A 19051-nucleotide genomic window follows, 5' to 3' on the forward strand; every position below is an offset into this window, starting at 1 on the left:
TGCTTTCATATGACAGCATTTCATGTCGATATGCTCAATGGTGGGGAGGGCTTTACCTGTGATGTACTGGGGCGTATCCACTAATTTTTGGAGGATTTTCCATTCAGAGGCATTGGTGTTTCCATACCAGGCTGTGATGCAACCAGTCAATATACTCTCCACCACACATCTATAGAAATTAGTCAAAGTTTTAGATGTCTTGCCAAATCTTTGCGAACTTCTACGGGAGTAGAGGCTCTGTCGTGCTTTCTTCATAATTCCACTTCTGTGCTAGGCCCAGGGCAGGACCTCTGAAATAATAGCACCAAGGAATTTAAAGTTGATGACCTTCTCCAACTCTGATCCTCTGATGGGGACTGGCTATGGACCTCGGGGTTCCTCCTCCTGGAGTAAACAATCAGCTCTTTGGTTTTGCTCACACTGCATGAGGGGCAGATGTTATGGCACCACTCAGCCAGATTTTCAATCTCCCTCCTATATTGTTGATTCATCATCACTTTTGGTTCGGCCTACGGCAATGGTGTCATCAGCAAACTTGAATATGGCATTAGAGCTGTACTTAGTCTCACAGTCATGTGTAAAGTGAGGAGAGCAGGGGGCTAAGCACACAGCCCTGTGGTGCACCTGTGCTGATGGAGATTGTGGAGGAGATGGTGTTGCTAATCCATACTGACTGGGGTCTGCAAGTGAGGAAATCAAGGATCCAATTGCACAAAAAGGTATTGAGGCCCAGGCCTAGCAGCTAATTGTGTAGTTTTTGAGGGGATAATGGCATGCTGTAGTTGATAAAGAGCATCCTGAAGTATGCACCTTTGCTATCTAGGTGTTAAGGATTGAGTGAAGAATCAATAAGATAGCATTTTCCTGTGGACCCGTTACTCCAGTAGGCAAATTGGAGTAGACCTAAGTCACTTCTTTGGCAGGAATTGATATGTTTCATTACCAGCCTCTCAAAACACTTCATCAATGTGGATGCAAGTGCTACTGGATGACAGTCATTGAGGCAGATTAGCACGTTCTTCTTGGTTGCTTGGAGGAAATGCAAAATCAGTGTGTCAAAGGCCTGTTTTATGCTGTATTAGTATGACCATCCAGGTCGAGATAAACAGCTTGATGGGTTTCCTCCACCCGTGTTGTATTATCTACAAAATGTACTCCAATTACTCATCAATGTTACCCTTATTGCACCTTCCAAACATGTAATTTCTACCGACTAGAAGGAGAAAATGTGCAGGCACATGTGTGTATCAGAAAATGTAGTTTTTCATCTAAGCTGCACTCCATTTATCACTCGGAAAATATATATTTTTCCCAAAGCAATACATTGACAAATTTCAACTCATTCTGAATGCTGCTGCTGGATTTTTAACCAAAACAAGGGTAAAGGAGAATATCATTCCAGTCCAACCCAGTCTGCGATGCCTTTCTGTGTCTTTTAGAATTGATCTTAAAGTTCTCTTGATTGTTTTTAAAGCTGTCAGTAATCTGGAGGACATCACAGAATCACTTTTGTTTTATACTTTTGCTCAAGCTCTCAGGTCTTCTTCTGCTGGTCTCTGAAATATAAACAATCTCCAACAAAAGAAAATGGCAAGTCAATTGCACTCCTAAAGTGTGGAATTAAACACAGTACTGAAAACTGTAAGGGATGCAGACTCAGTTGACACTTACAAACACCAGCTCAAACCTATTTAGATATTTAACATTACTTTTACAAACATCTTTTTATCTTTTATTTTCATGTTTGCACTTTATCCCATTGTAAAGCACTTTGAACTACATGATCCATATGAAAAGTGCTCTATAAATAAATTAATGTTATTATTATTCTCATCGTTGTAACTTGGTACAATCCCTAGAATTCCCCCTTCAACAGCAGAGTGTAAAAACCATAAGACCATAAGACATAGGAGCAGAATTAGGCCATTTAGCCCATCAAGTCTGCTCTGCCATTCCATCATGGCTGATCCCAGATCAAACACAACCCCTTACACCTGCCACTTGTCACTGGCAGATTACCAGAAAAAGCCCCTTTATTCCCACTCATTGCCTCCTGCCTATCAGCCATTCCTCTATCCATGCCAATATCTTTCCTGCAATGCCATGGGATTTCATCTTGTTAAGCAGCCTCGTATGTGACACCTCATCAAACATCTTCTGAAAATCAAAATAAATTACATCCACTGCCTCTCCCTTGTCCACTCTGCTTGTTACTTTCTCAAAGAATTCTAACAGATTTATCAGGCAAGATTTCCCTTCACAGAAATCATGCTAACTTTGACTTATTTCAACATTAGTCTCCAAGTACCTCGAAACCTCATCCTTAATAATCGATTCCAACACTTTCGGCCTATAATTTCCTTTCTTTTGCCTTCCTCCCTTCTTAAAGAGTGGAGTAAAATTTGCAATCATCCAGTCCTCTGGGACCATGCCAGAGTCAAGTGATTCTTGAATGATCATGACCAATACATCCATTATCTCTTCAGCAACCTCTCTCAGGACTCTGGGATGGAGTCTGTCTGGACTAGGTGACTCATCCACCTTAGGACCTTTCAGTTTGCCTAGCACTTTTTCCTTTGCAAAAGCAATGGCATTTTTTCTTGCTCCCTGACACACACTGAACTCTGGCACACTGCTAATGTCTTCCACAGTGAAGACTGATGCAAAGTGCTTATTAAGTTCATCTGCCATTTCTTTGTCCCCCATTACTACCTCACCAGCATTATTTTCCGGTGGTTCAATATCAACTCTCACTTCCCTTTTACTCTTGATATAACTGAAAAAACTTTTCATATCCTGCTTTATATTATTGGCTAGTCTGTCCTCATATTTCATCTTCTCCCTTCTTAGAGTTTTTAGTTGCCTTTTGTTGGATTTTAAAAGCTTCCCAATCATCCAACTTCCCACTCACTTTTACTACCTTATATGCCCTTTCCTTGGCTTTTATGCAATCCTTAACTTCCCTTGTCAGCCATGGTTGCATACCATTGCCATTTGAGAATTTCTTCTGTGGGACTGATCCATCCTGCTCCTCATGAACTAGTCCTAGAAATTTCAGCCATCACTGCTTTGCCATCATCCTTGGCTGTATCCTCCTCCAATCCACCTGGGTAAGCTTCGCTCTCGAGCCTCTGTAATTCCTGTTATTCCATTGCAATACTGATACATGTGACTTATGCATCTACCTCGCAAACTGCAGTATGAATTCAATCATATTATGATCACTGCCTCCTAAGGGTTCCTTTATGTTAAGCTCCCTAATAACACTGTATCTGGGTTATTACACAACACCCAATTAAGACAGCCTTTCTCTGAGTAGGATCAAGCACAAGCTGTTCTAAAAGTCATCTTGTAGGCATTCAACAAATTCCCTATCTTGCAATCTAACACCAAACCAATTTTCCCAATCCCCTTGCATATTGAAATCCCCCATTACAATTGTGTCATTACCCTTATTACATTCCTTTTCCAGTTCCCCTTGCAATCTTAATCCCATATCTTGACTATTTGAATATGGCTATATAATTTCCATAATGTTTTTTTAACCCTTGCAACTTCTTAACTCCACCCATGAAGATTTAACACAGAAGGATTATGTTTACACAGAAGGATTGCAGAACTTCAGGAAGGTGGCTACCCACCAACTTTTCAAGAGGAATTAGACTATAAGACCAGAAGACCATAAGTCAGTCAGTCCGGATTGGGAGCAGCGTCTCCAACACCATCACATTGAGCATGGGGGCCCCCCAGGGTTGTGTGCTCAGTCCACTGCTGTTCACTCTGCTGACCCACGACTGTGCTGCAACAAACAGTTCGAACCACATCATCAAGTTCGCCGATGACACAACCGTGGTGGGTCTCATCAGCAAGAACGAGTCAGCTTACAGAGAGGAGGTGCAGTGGTTAATGGACTGGTGCAGAGCCAACAACCAGTCTCTGAATGTGAACAAAACAAAAGAGATGGTTGTTCACTTCAGGGGGGCACGGAGTGACCACTCCCGGCTGAACATCGACGGCTCCTCGGTACAGATCGTTAAGAGCACCAAATTTCTTGGTGTTCAACTGGCGGAGAATCTCACCTGGTCCCTCAACACCAGCTCCATAGCAAAGAAAGCCTAGCAGCGTCTCTATTTTCTGCAAAGGCTGAGGAAAGTACATCTCCCACCCCCCCATCCTCATCACATTCTACAGGGGTTGTATTGAGACCATCCTGAGCAACTGCATCACTGCCTGGTTCAGAAATTGCACCATCTCGGATCGCAAGACCCTGCAGTGGATAGTGAGGTCAGCTGAGAAGATCATCAGGGTCTCTCTTCCCGCCATTATGGATATTTACACTACACGCTGCATCCGCAAAGGAAATAGCATTATGAAGGACTCCATGTACCCCTCATACAATCTCTTTCCCCTCCTGCCATCTGGGAAAAGGCACTGGAGCATTTGGGCTGTAACGACCAGACTATGTAACAGACTAAGTTTCTTCCCCCAAGCCATCAGACGCCTCAATACCCAGAGCCTGGACTGACATCTTGCCCTATTGTCTTGTTTATTATTTATTGTAGTGCCTGCACTGTTTTTGTGCACTTTATGCAGTCCTGGGTAGGTCTGTAGTCTACTGTAGTTTTCTCTGTGTTTTTTTACATAGTTCAGTCTAATTTTTGTCCTCTGTCATGTAACACCATGTCTCATTTTTACTGTGTACTGTACCAGCAGTTATGGTCGAAATGACAATAAAAGTGACCTGACTTGACTTGACTTGATAAGGCAAAGGGGCAGAATAAAGCCATTTAGCCCATCAATACCGTTGCGCCATTCAATCATGGCTGATCATTTTTACCCCTCCTCAAACCCATTCACCGGCCTTCTCCCCATAAACTTTGATGCTGTGTCAAATCCAGAACCGATCAAACTCTGTCTTAAATTAACACAACCACCTGGCCTCCGCAGCTGCCTGTGGTAACAAATTTCACAAATTCACCACACTCTGTTTTAAATGGACACCCTTTCATTCTGAGGTTGTGCCCTCTTGTTCTAGACTCCCCCACCATGGGAAGAATCCTTTTCACATCTACTCCATCTAGCCTTTTAACATTCAAAAGGTTTCAATGAGATTACCCCTCATCCTTTTAAATTCCAGCGAGTACAGGACCAGAGCAAACAAATGTTCCTTGTATGATAATCCTTTCTTTCCCGAATCATTCTTGTGAGCCTCCTCTCGATGCTCTGCAGTGGCAACACATCTTTTCTTAGATGAAGAGCCCAAACTTGTTCACATTACTCAAGGTGAGGCTTCACCAGTGCTTTATAAAGCCTCAACATCACATCCCTGCACTTGTATTCAAGTCCTCTTGAAATAGAAAACCTATTTCGCAATACAGGCCCTTCGGCCCACAAAGATGTGCTGAACATGTCCTTACCTTAGAAATTACCTAGGGCTACCCATAGCCCTCTATTTTTCTGAGCTCCATGTACCTGTCCTGGAGTTACTGAAAAGACACTATCGCATCCGCCTCCACCACTGTTGCCGGCAGCACATTTCACACACTCACCACTCTCTGCGTAAAAACCTTACCCCTGACATCTCCTCTGTACCTATTTCCAAGCAGCTTAAAACTGTGCCCTCTCATGTTAGCCATTTCAGCCCTAGGAAAAGGCCTCTGACTATCCACATGATCAATGCCTCTCATCATCTTATACACCTCTATCAGGTCACCTCTCATCCTCCGTCGCTCCAAGGAGAAAAGGCTGAGTTCACTCAACCTATTCTCATAAGGCATGCTCTCCAATCCAGACATCCTTTTAAATCTCTTCTGCACACTTTCTATGGCTTCCACATCATTCTTGTAGCGAGGCGACCAGAACTGAGCACAGTATTCCAAGTGGGGTCTGACCAGGGTCCTATGATGCTGCAACATTACCTCTCTCTTAAACTCAACCCCACGATTGATGAAGGCTAATGCACCGTATGCTTTCTTACCCACAAAGTCAACCTGCACAGCAGCTTTGAGTGTCCTATGGACTCGAGCCCCAAGATACCTCTGAACCTCCACACTGCCAGGAGTCTTACCATTAATACTATATTCTGCCATCATATTTGACCTACCAAAATGAACCACCTTACACTTATCTGGGTTGAAATGACTGCTAACATTGTATTTGCCTTAAAGTTAACCTTTAGGGTGTTCTGCACAAGGACCTCCAAGGCCCTTTGCATCACAGATTTTTGGATTTCCTCCCCATTTAGAAAATAGTCTGTGCATTAATTTCTACTAACAAAGTGCATAACCATACATTTTCCAACTTTGTATTTCATTTGCCACTTTCTTGCCCATTCTCCTCATCTGTCTAAGTTCTTATGCAGCTTACCCATTTCTTCAGCAGTACCTGTCTGTCCACCAATCTGCAAACTTGGCAACAAAGCCATCTATTTCATCATCTAAATCAATGATATACAGCATAAAAAGCTGTCCCATCACCAACCCCTGTGGAACACTACTAGTCACTGACAGCCAACCAGATCCTTTTTAGATCCTTCTATTCCTAGTCTCTCCCTCCGACCAATTAGCCAATGCTCTGATCATGCCAGTAAATTTCCTGTAATACCATGGGCTTTTAACTTTGTAAGCAGTCTCATACATGACACCTTGTCAAAGGCCTTCTGAAAGTCCAAATATACAACATCTACTACATCCCCTTTATCTATGTAATCTTTTCAAAGAATTTCAACAGTTTCGTCAAGCAATATTTTGCCTGAAGGAAACCATACTGACTTTGTCCTATCTTGACCTGTGTCACCAAGTACTCCATAACCTCATCCTTAATTGACCCCAACATCTTCCCAACCTCTGAGGTCAGGCTAACTAGTCTATCATTTCCTTTCTGCTGCCTCCTTCCTTTCTTAAAGAGTGAGTGACATTTGCAATTTTCCAGTCCTCTGGCACCATACCAGAGTCCAATAATTTTTGAAAGGTCATTACTAATGCCTCCACAATCTCTACTACTATCTCTTTCAGAACCCTAGGCTGCATTTCATCCAGTCCGGGTGACGTATGTACCCTTAGGTCTTTTAGTTTTTTGAGCACCTTCTGCCTTGTAATCGTAACTGCACTCATTTCTCTTTCTCACACCATTTAACATCTGCCACACTGCTAGTGTCTTCCACAGTGAAGACTGATGCAAAATACTCATTTAGTTCATCTATCATCCCCTTGTCCCCGTTAGTATTTCTCCAGCCTCATTTTCTAGTGGCCTAATATCCACTCTCACCGCTTATATTTTTGAAAATGCTTTAACTATCCATTTTGAGACTGTTTGCTCACTTGCTTTCATATTTCATTTTTCCCTTCCAATGATTCTTTTAGTTGCTCTCTATAGGTTTTAAAAGTTTCCCAATCCTCTATCCTCCTGCTAATGTTTGCTTTGTTGTATGCCCTCTCTTTTGTTTTTACATTAGCGTGGACTTCCCTTATCAGCCACAGTTGTTCTGTTTTGCCATTTGAATACTTCTTCATTTTTGGAATCTATCTGTCCTGTGCCTTCTTTATTTTTCACAGAAACTCACGCCATTACTGCTCTGCTGTCATTCGTGCCAGCAGCTCTTTCCAATTTACTTTGGCCAACTCCTCTCTCATACCACTGTAATTTCCTTTATTTCACTGAAATATTGCTATTTCAGACTTTACTTTCTTCCTATCAAATTTCAAGCTGAACTCAATCATATTGTGATCACTAGGTCCTAAGGGGTCTTTTACCTTAAGCTCCCTAATTGCCTCCAGTTCATAACACTCAATACAGTGGGCTAAATGACAAACTGCTCTAAAAAGCCATCTCGTAGACATTCAACAATCTCAATCTCTTGAGATCTGCTACTGACCTGATTTTCCCAATGAACCTGTATGTTGAAATCTCCCATGACCATCATAATTAGGGATGTACAATAAATGTCAGCCTCACTAGCAGTGTCTGTATCATGAACAGTAAATTTAGAATGTGATTGTGAGTGACTTCGCCACCATGCTACATAACAAAAGGATGGAGGTATAGGCCATTTGGATTCTGCTGCCTGCTTCACCGTTTAGCGCAATCACGGCTGATTGTGGATTTTATCCAACCCCGCATCCTTTGATTCAGTTAATAACAGAAATTTGTCTATTTCAGTTTTGAATGCATTCAATGACTTAACGGAGGCCGAACAAGTCAGGCAGCAACTGTGGAGGGAAATAGATAGTCTAAAAGGATCCCATATCAGGACTAAAAGTAAAGAGGGGATAGAGGTGAGAGGGAGTAGGGGAGCAAGAGCTAGAAAGCGAGAGGTGGATCCAGGTGAGGAGGGATTGATTGGCAGATGGATTCAAGCGGGAGAGGAAAGAGTGTATCAAGCTGAAGAGGACGGACAGTGATAGGTGAGGGAACAAGGGCCTGTAGATGATGAAACCCAACGGAAGAGGGCAGAGCAAGGGATAGGATGGACAGACAGGAAAATGGTGTTTTGGAAAGTGTGTGGGTGATGGAGAGATGGCATAGGTAGAGCAGGAAAAAGAAAATGGGTGATACAAAGTTCAAAGTAAATTTATGATCAAAGTACATATATGCCCCTAAATACAACCCAGAGATTCATTTTCTTACAGACATACACAGTAAACCCAAGAAACGCAATAGAATCAATGAAAGACCACACTCAATGTCACAGACAAACAACCAATGTGCAAAAGACAACAATGTGCAAGTACAAACAGAGAAAAACATAAATTATTGTTATATTATAATATTTAGTGGGCTGGTGGTTCTTAAGATTGTTATAGCCATGGGTAGTAGTGGGGATAAGCTCCCAGTACCTATTGAATTATCCCAATGGTGTGCATCTCAAATAGCCTCTGACAACCAAGTCCAGCTCTTGGCCTTCACATGTGGCTTAGCTACTAAGCGCAGTGAGACCACTTCTACTGACAGGAGAAGGGACAAAGGTGTGTTACTGGTACCTTAACACCAGTTGCTTTGGGTAGATGGGGCTTACCACCTGTGATTCGCAGCTCATCTAAAAGAATGAAAACTCTGATCTCAAGTCTCTGCTGCCTTGCTGGAAATGCTGGAAATACTCATCAGGTCTGCGTGGGTAGAAAGAGTTACAGATTTGATGTTACTGATTAAAAAGAAAATCAGACTGGGAAGATATATTCTCTTGACGGAAAGTAAATTTTATTTCAAATTGATCTCAGAATTTACAAACACAAGAACAATTTTGGTAGTAAATATACAATGTTCAGTACTCTTCCAGGTTCAACCATTTCACTATTTTAAACATTAGAGGGAATGTCCTGCTGTCCATAAAAAGTATTCATTTGATTTTTGTTTTAAACATCTGCCTCAATTTATTTATACAACAGGCTAAATATTACAGTTGCATTGTTTTGTGAGTTAACAATAATTGTATTGGTGGAAACTAAGATGGTCAATTTAGCAAATAAATTGTTGAAGTGATATTATTAATCCCTTTTCCAACAATCATCCCATCATTGGCTGAATGAACTTTGTTACTGAATTATCATTTGTATGAACTCTCAATCAACTTAAACAACTATTTATTTGACTATCACAAATATTAATATTTGTATTATACAAAGCTGATAAAACTGAATTCATGAAAGTATGTAACAATTAAAATGTACAACTTTAAGATAATCAAGTAAATTCTAAAATTGTTTAACAGTTTAATCACCTTTGGAAACAAACATTGCTTGAAATGTGGCTTGTGTGTTACTTTAGAGTTTAAATGTTACACTAAATGGAAAATTATCTTTTCTGTTAATAGATGAATGTGGACTGCTCTATATGTAAGTGTTGCTTGTGATGTGTACTCAGACTTTTTTCTAAACACAATGATTTTTAAACTTTAGAACCTATATTTCTGTTGTTGAGAATCATGACAACATAATATAACTGGAAGTCAGGTTTGGTGGTGCCCTAATGCTAGTGTACCTTACTATTTTCTCCTTTCACCTGTTATAATTCAGAATTTGTTTTACATATAAAATCCAACAAATAACTGTAGATTCCTGGTTTGAAATAAATGGTGAAACTAAGTTTAAATGGGAAGTAAGTTTGCCCCAGAAATTGGATTTATTTTTCAGGATGTTGTCTAAATATACTCAAAGAAAAACACATCAATAGATTTTCAACAGAGTACTAGTTTTCAAGAAGCTGTGGATGACGGAACATTACTTTGTCCAAAATTCTGCTAAACCTTTGTGATCAGGCAAAAAGGACATCTCCAGTGCATGGACTTCTAACTATGAGGTGTGGGGAGGAAGATTACTGTTTAATGTCAAAGTGATGATGCATTATTGAAAGTATAATAATTGCAAGCACGAGTCAGCTCATAGAGATGGCTTTTTTAGTTATTCTTTCCTAATACTATGAAAAGTATACTGCTGACATTTACCAACCAATGATCTCGTCTTTGTTTCCCCCGGGTCAAATTAAAAGACAGTTGAAATATTGGACGTATACTTGGTTGGAACACTTAATAAAAACATATGATTTCTTGTTTTTCTATCATTTGTTCACATTACTAAATGCCTATGTCATTAAATGGTGGGAGAGAACATCTACCGGAACATAGAAATAACATCGGGATCCAACTTCCAGGAACACATTTGAAAATGGAATAATCCTGTTTTCCAACAATAATGAAAACAACGTGTATATTAAGTTCAGAACACTTTGTTTTTTATTTTTTTAAATGTCATTATTATCATGTCATCAACAAGTATTAAATATATGCAAGGATTCCTGACTATATATATATGCAATTGATGAGTTGTAGGGAATGGTAGAAGACTGTGAACTGGTTACTTTTGTTGTATTTTGGTGCATGCTGTGTTTTATGCACAGTGACATTAACAGGATGGCTTCAGGTAACAATCAGGGTAGTTAACTTTTTTTCCGCTAACTTAATTTTCATTAATTTAGCAAGTTCAATTTTGTACATTAAAAGAATTTTAAAAGAATTAAAAGAATTCATTAAAAGAATTTTCTTTCATCATCCATTCCAACCATTCTCTGTTTAATTTTCAAATTATTTTGCTAATTAATGTCATTTTTATTATCTTCATTGTAAACAACATACCTTTCGACAATAAACAAATTAGCATCTTTTTCTAGAACACTTTTCAACATTATTCTCAAACACTTCAATGTTTCTGGTTACAACGTTGAAGTCACTGTGTCAAAGTAGAACAATTGGACGACTCCAGGGACCTTTGAAGTTCATGATGAAGTTAAATCGTTTGTGCGTCAATTGTTAAAACATATCACTTCTTTTACTTGTATATCTTTGGAGGTCTAAAATAGTTAGACTACTTTCACAATATAAAGCATTATGTGCCTTTCCTACTACCATTTGTTAGACTAACTTTTGAATTTATCCCCCAATGTTGTTGCATTATTACTTATAATTGTTTCCCTTCCTTCATTAGTTTTATCACTATGTTCCATTGCTTTGACCCTGATGTTGGTTTCGATGCAATGCCTCAGGGATCTGGAAGCGTACCCACTGCTGTCTCTGTCTGATATGTTCGCCAAGGCTGTGCACAGGGCACAGCACCTGCATCTGGTTGCTGCAGAAACCTGCAAGGATTTTGTATGTAATGAATCCTATGTGACTTAATGGGTAACAAAATATGCTTGGTCAATTTGCTTGTTGTAGAAATATACATCTCATTTCTGTATTTAAATTCCAACAGGAACGAAAATATATCCCGGAAGAACAGCGCCATTCCCATAAGAGTTCACCTTCTGCTTTCTGCCAGTCTGAGACTATCCCAGCACCTACTGGTAAAGAAGATGCCCAACAAAGATCGGTAATTAAATAAAAGTTAATTAGAAATTATCTTCAGCTTTTCGTTTCATGTAACTCATTTGTTCCATAGCTAACAGTTCCTGCAGGCAACATGAAGATGTTCAGCAAGTTCTTAATGAAAATATATTACCTAAATAATTATGCCTAATTATTAGAATATGGGTATCCTACATTCTCTTGCATTAACTTTAAGACTGTTGCTAGTCAAAAATAATTCTGAAATAATTAGTAAAGTGTGTTGTGGATAGTTAGCTGGTCTGCAGAAATCTAAAAACTCTTGGAGACAAAAGAAATTGCAGATGCAAGAATGTGGAGCAACAATCTTCTGAAGGAACTCTTTCTTAAGTTGCTCTCTGACCAGCTGAACATACCACACACTCGCTGTTTTTATTTCAGCTTTTCAGCATCGTCAATCTGTCTTTCTTTCTCTCCCACTAAAGCAACTCCATCAGGTGTGTTTCTGACTGGGAAATATGCAGAACACAACAAATTAGTGTAACTGTTCACATTTATTTACATAAAGGTGCTGGTGGTAATGGGGGATTCAGGAAAGAATATTTTGCATGTTCCATGGCTTCTTTCACAGGGAAAAGTTGTTTGTCTTCTAACTGAAATTGATACTTACCTGATGCTCTTCTTTTCATAGGAAAGGGAGTTGCTGCTATACTCACTGCTTCTCATTCAGTCCTGGCTCAATCCAATTCAGAACAGCAGAGCTTTCAGAACCTCAGACAGAGTCTATGACAAACTAAGGGACCTAGAAGAAGGCATCTATGCTGTGATGAAGGTAAGGTTGCACAATATTACTATTACTCCCATCATAATTCTGCATAAGGCACTGCTATAATTACAAAACATTATCCGTGGTCCAAATTTTGCACCATGAAGGTGTCATTATCTCATTGTCATCATTACTCCTTGTAACGGAGAGTCAGGAACTCATCACACAATAATTTGCTGTAGGATGATTTTTTACAGCCTTTTCCTCTATTATTAAGCTGAAATCATACCCGAAGGGATAAATGTATTCAGTCAGCCTGCTAACCCACTGTAAATACCTTATCTTCCTGAGCTGTGCAAATTTGTAATTGTTTATTGAGCTATAATTATTTGTCAGCAAACTTCCTGATTTTGTGTGTGTGGGCACTTTCATGAATATTTCGAAACTTAAGAGAATTGATGATAGAAGTATTCATCAGTGAGCAGGTAATCAAATCTATACATTATAGGTAGACTTTAAGAGACTATTTGTTGCAGTACAAATATGAAGCTTGCAAAAGTATAAAGCTCTAGTTTTTTTCCCTGCCATCCCCCAGAAATAGGAAGTGTTATCATGAAGTAAATAATAAAATGCAATAATAAATAGAACATAGAATATACAACAGTACAGCACAATTTCTGAGCTTCCTCTTACAAACATTATTATTCCTGCTGACTCCAACCTATTCATGACTGCGAGTGAACTTTCTTAAAATTGAAATGAAGAATCATATAAGTAGGAAATTTTACCTTCTGCAAAACTATGATATACAAGAGATTAATATCACCAAAGAGTTAGTATGGTATTAACTATTTCAGTTTCCTAATTAAAGCAATTAATAGAACACATAATGTTCAACTGCAACACCCCTGATCTCAAAGCCTAGCATCCCAGCTATTATGAACAAGAAACAATCTGCAGGTGCTGGAATTCCAAGCAACACACACAAAATGCTAGAGAAACTCAGCAGGCCAGGCAACATCTATGGAAAAAAGTACAGTTGATATTTTAGGCCAAGGCCCTTCAGCAGGACTATTAAGTTCAGTTTGCAGAAGTTTTAACTGTAACAGCCATTAATTTATGGGGCAAAAGTAAATAGAATTGTCAAACATAAACATTAAGTATAAAATATTGGCTAGCCATTGAATAATTCAAATGTTAAAATAGTGAAATAGAAACAGAAGAAATTAAATTAGTAGAAGAAAATTACAATCGTATCAATACAAAGTATGAATCCATAGAGTTGGATAGTATTTTTTAAATCTTTTCTGTGTTTCTGTAAAGTTATATACAAACAGGACTCAGCCATAGGATTTGTTTCCAAGGATACTCAGCCTCCCATACAAAGAAGTGGATTATAAGCAGCACTGAGCCTTTTTATTATTCATTAATACATTAGATCTCTTATCAAGCAGGTCAGGTGATATTAGTTTCAAAATATTTAGGAAATTTAAGAGTCATGATTTCAAAATAACCATCCATCTAAACCCTCAGGTTTCATAATATTCCTGACCAATAACCCATATAGGTACAAGATGATTTAACATAATGATTTTGTTTCATGTTTTATGATTATTTGCTTGACATGCGTTGCACATAAAAAGCATATAATTTTCCACGGATGACTCATAACTTTATATTAATCTTAATGTGAAATATAAATTAATGTATATTGTGCCACATTGTCACAATAGCACAGACAAGGCAAAGCTATTCAGAATCTATTATATAGAAAGCATTCAGTGTCTGTTAGATGTTCTCTTATGTAGAATTACAAGTAATCTGCAATCATTCAATTGCATCCCAGGCTCTAGAAGACGGAGATTCTTCACAAGGTTTTGGCTGGCTGAAATTTTCCTATGACAGATTCAGTGGAGATTTAAGTGAGGAAGCATTGATGAAAAACTATGGCCTCCTGGCTTGTTTTAAGAAGGATATGCACAAAGTTGAAACCTACCTGAAAGTTATGAATTGCAAACGTTTTGCAGAGAGTAACTGTACTGTGTAGTGTAAGGTTATAAACAAAATCAGTGAGGGAAACTCAAATTAAAAAAACTCAAAATGTTACACACACTTTGTCTTAAAATTGATTATTTAAAAGGTTCTCTATATCTATATTATATAGCAACACACTGAACCTTAACAGTGTATAACTATATAGAATAAACAGTATATTTTCTGTATCTGTATTGCTCTGCAATTATGATTTATATACGAAAATCATCTCAAGTTATAGCAAATATTTATTATCTTGCAGTTTCAATAAACAATTGAATTGTGAACAATCATTTGGTTATTTTATTTCAAAAATAAAACTGTCATGAATATGATCACATTCAAGAACTGATACCTTTATATTTTAGGCATTTTTTAAAAAATCAACCCACAGATACGTGGCAGCACAGCTGTATGTGGAATGGATTCCTGCAATACCTAAGCTATTTTTTTTCCAGTTCCAAATCAAGATGCATCAGGGCCCTTAGAAATAATTATCCCTAACTGCATACATTTCATCTGGCTGTATTAAAGAGTTAATATAATCTCCTCTAAATTGTACAGTTATTGTAGAGGCTATTTTATGCCAAGTCCTGAATTTTTTTAAGTTATATTGTCTACTGAAATTTTAGCCTGACATTGGCAGTTTATCCAGCCTCCACTGAAGTTTGATAGATGTAATAGCAGCTCAACAATAAATCTTGAATTTTAAAGTAATAGATCTCAGTTCATTAATACACTGGCTTCAATTTTACTTAATTTGTCACTATTCAGGTATGCTGACTCTAGGCAAAGCAGCAATTCCTGCAACATCTTGGAGTTTAGAATTGCTCACAATGTCATCTCCACTACATTTAACTAGCCAAATTCTAATTGAGTGATTATTTTTCAGACACCTCCATCCAATCCAAAAAGATTACCCTCAACTTCCAGTTCCCTGTTCCTTTAAATCTCCATCCCGCTCCCATTCTGACTTCCGTTTTTTGGCTTTTCATACTGTTCCAATGAAGTACATTTCCAAGTCAGCACAATGTTGAACTTGGAGGGGAATATGCAGGTGGTTGGGTTCCCATGTGCCTGAAGGTCTTAATCTGCTTGGTGGTTGAGGTCAGGGTTTTGAGAGGTGCAGTTTACATAACCTAGTAATTGCAGTGTATGATACAAACCACAGCCATGATGGGTTGGTAGTGCATGCAGCTTGCCTGAAGAGCGTAGGCTTGTGTTGTTGGAGCTGCACTCTTCTAGGCAAGGGGAAAGTACTTTTGCCTTTTAAATAAAATAAAGGCTTTGGGCTATCAGCGGTTGATCACACAAAATAGGATACCTTACTTTTGACCAAAAAGCCTAAGTACTTGTGAATCCGGTTGCAACTGAAGCATCTCGGCCCAAAACATTGACTGTTCGTTTCTCCTCAGCCTGACTTGCTGAATTCCTTCAGCATTGTGTGTGTGTGTTGCTCAAGGCTTCCAGTAGCTACAGAATCTCCTCTGTTTAACAGTTGAATTTCTGGTCAGTATAGATCTGCAGTATACTAATAATGTAAGACAATGATGATGGAAAAAGTACAGAAAGTCAGGGATAAGCGTTCAGATGCTTACTTGCTGGAGATGACTTTTGCCTGACATTTTTTCAGCGTGAATGTTAATACTCATCGTCCCTTGTCTTAATTTTGTCTAGGTCTTCTTATATGTAGGTATTAGATACTTCATTTGCAAAAGAATTGTGATTCAATAGAACTTCCCAACTTTGGCCCACCTGATGAAAGGAGGGTACAACAGCTGAAGGTGGTTGGCTCTAGGGAACTGCTCTGGGAAGCTCTTGTTATTTTTTGGGGGCTGGGATGATGGACCTCCAAGAATGAGATCCAGCTTCTTTACTCGAGGGTATGACTCCAGCCCATTGAAGTGCTTCCTCTTGAGGTCTATTGATACAAGTCTTACCAGGCTCCTTGATTCTGCATACAATTAAACCTGTTATACTCTCACTTCAACTGTACAATACAGTCACTGGATCCCCACGTTAAAGAATACAATAAGGTCTGGAGCTGAGCTGAGTGATGAAACCCAAACTGGGTGTCAGTTAGTAAATTACTGGTGAGTAAGAACTGCTTGATGGCACAGTCAGTGGCACTTACTGGCATTGTTGATTATTTGGGATAGGTTGATGAGATACTAAATGGATTTTTCCCTTTTTTATGGACAAAACATACCTGGGCAATTTTCCACATTGTTAGGTATACATCAGTTCTGGTCTATACCTGAACAGCTTTGCCAGGAGAATGGGTAGTTCTGGACTGAAAGTCTTCATTTCCATAGACAGAATGCCATCTCATCCCGTAACCTATGCTGCATTTAACATTTTCAGCCATTAATATCATATGGGCTGAATGGAATTGGCTGAAGAAGATTTATTTGATAGTGGACAAGTCAGGAGGAAGGTCTGTCCACTTCTGGTTGAAAATAATTGTAGATGTTTCAGCCTTGACTTTGGCTATCAGAATCTGTAACCTGCCATCAGTGCAATGTTCTCAGAGCTTCCTTCTGTTAACTATATATCTGGCTCATACAGGACTGAGTGAGGGCTTTGATTTGATCCATTGGCCATGGGATTGATTGGCTGTCTATTTTATATTGCATGGTGTCCATGTAGTCTTGTGCTGCAGCTTTACCAGATTTGAATGTCACTGTAGCTATAATTGCTGCGGCTCACCACATGCCCTTCTCTGCTCCTTCATGAACCTGAACTGATACTAGGTCACACGATTATGGCCTTTTGCAATTGGCTTGTTATTGCCACATGTACCAATATACAGTGGAAAAAAACACTTGTCTTGCTTGTTGTTCTTACAGAACATTACACAGTGCACTGTGACAGAACAAGGCAAAACAATAAGAATGAAGAATGACATGCAAAAGCTGCAGAGTAATTACAGTGCAGATAAATGCAGCGTGATCATAGCAAGGTAGATTGTGAGGTCAAAAGTCCGCCTTATCAGTGGGATATATCCTTGAGGTTGGTGGCAAGTGCTTTCAGCTTTTGTATTTTCTGCCCGATGGGAAAGGGCAGAGTAAAGAATATTGGTGGGTGGATGGGGTCTTTTATCATGCTGGTTGCTTTACTGAGGTAACAAGTATAGCTGCTGGTGTGCCTTCTTCATAATTGCATTAATATGTTGGGCACAAGATCCCATTCTGGTTGGCTGATGGTTACCAGTGGTGTTCCACAGGGGTCTGTGTTGGGGCTGCTTCTTTTTACGCTGTATGTCAACGATTTGGATTATGGAATAGATGGCTTTGGGGCTAAGTTTGCTGATGATACAAAGATAGGTGGATAGTACTGAGGAAACAGAGAGTCTGCAGAGAGACGGACAGATTGGGAGAATGGGCAAAGAAGTGGCAAATGAAATACAATGTTGGAAAGTGTATGGTCTTCTTTGGTAGAAGAAATAAACGGGTAGACTATTATTTAAATGGGGAGAGAATTCAAAGTTCTGAGATGCAACGCGACTTGGGAGTCCTTGTGCAGGATACCCTTAAGGTTAATCTCCAGGTTGAGTCAGTGGTGAAGAAGGCGAATACAATGTTGGCATTCATTTCTAGTGGAATAGAGTACAGGAGCAGGGATGTGATGTTGAGGCTCTATAAGGCACTGGTAAGACCTCACTTGGAGTACTGTGTGCAGTACTGGGCTCCTTATTTAAGAAAGGATGTGCTGACATTGGAGAGGGTACAGAGGAGATTCACTAGAATGATTCCTGGAATGAGAGGGTTAATAAATGAGGTACATTTGACTGCTCTTTGAACTGTAATCCTTGGAGTTTAGAAGAATGAAGGGGGTCCTTCATAGAAACATTTCGAATGTTGAAAGGCATGGTAGAGTGGATGTGACAAAGTTATTTCCCATGGTGGGGGAGTCTAGTACAAGACGGCATGACTTAAGGATTGAAGGGCGCCCATTCAGAACAGCGATGCAAAGAAATTCTTTTAGCCAGACGGTGGTGAACCTGTGGAATTTGTTGCCACGGGCAGTAGTGGAGGTCAAATCATTGGGTGTATTTAAGGCAGATTGATAGGTATCTGAGTAGCCAGGGCATCAAAGGTGATGGTGAGAAGGCGGGGGAGTGGGACTAAATGGGAGAATGGATCAGCTCATGATAAAATGGCGGAGCAGACTCGATGGGCTGAATGGCCAACTTCTGCTCCTTTGTCTTATGGTCTTAAGGTAGATCTTTGGGGATGTTGACATCCAGGAACTTGAAACTTCTCACTCTTTCCACTGCTGATCCCTCAAGGTGAAATGTTGTGTTCTCTCCTGATTTCCCCTACAATCAATTCCTTTGTCTTAATGGCATTGAGTGCAGGTTGTTGTTGTGACACCACTAAAATAGCTGATCTGTCCCACTTTTGTATGCCTCCTTGTCATCATCTGTGACTCTGCTA

At 39.4% G+C, this 19051-nt stretch overlaps 1 protein-coding gene across 1 annotated transcript; it reads left to right on the forward strand.

Annotated features, from left to right (window-relative positions):
- Positions 1 to 5619: 5619 nt before the first annotated feature.
- On the forward strand, positions 5620 to 14625 carry LOC132392292 (somatotropin; the record flags this gene model as incomplete). The annotated part of the gene is made up of 6 exons (XM_059966115.1): positions 5620 to 5638; positions 10454 to 10469; positions 11533 to 11638; positions 11742 to 11858; positions 12504 to 12644; positions 14425 to 14625. Coding segments are annotated over 6 exons (600 nt in total), but the record flags the coding sequence as incomplete, so codon positions are not given.
- Between the last annotated feature and the right edge of the window lie 4426 nt (positions 14626 to 19051).

Source organism: Hypanus sabinus, chromosome 4, assembly GCF_030144855.1.
Source record: "Hypanus sabinus isolate sHypSab1 chromosome 4, sHypSab1.hap1, whole genome shotgun sequence".
NCBI classification, from domain to species: Eukaryota; Metazoa; Chordata; class Chondrichthyes; order Myliobatiformes; family Dasyatidae; genus Hypanus; species Hypanus sabinus.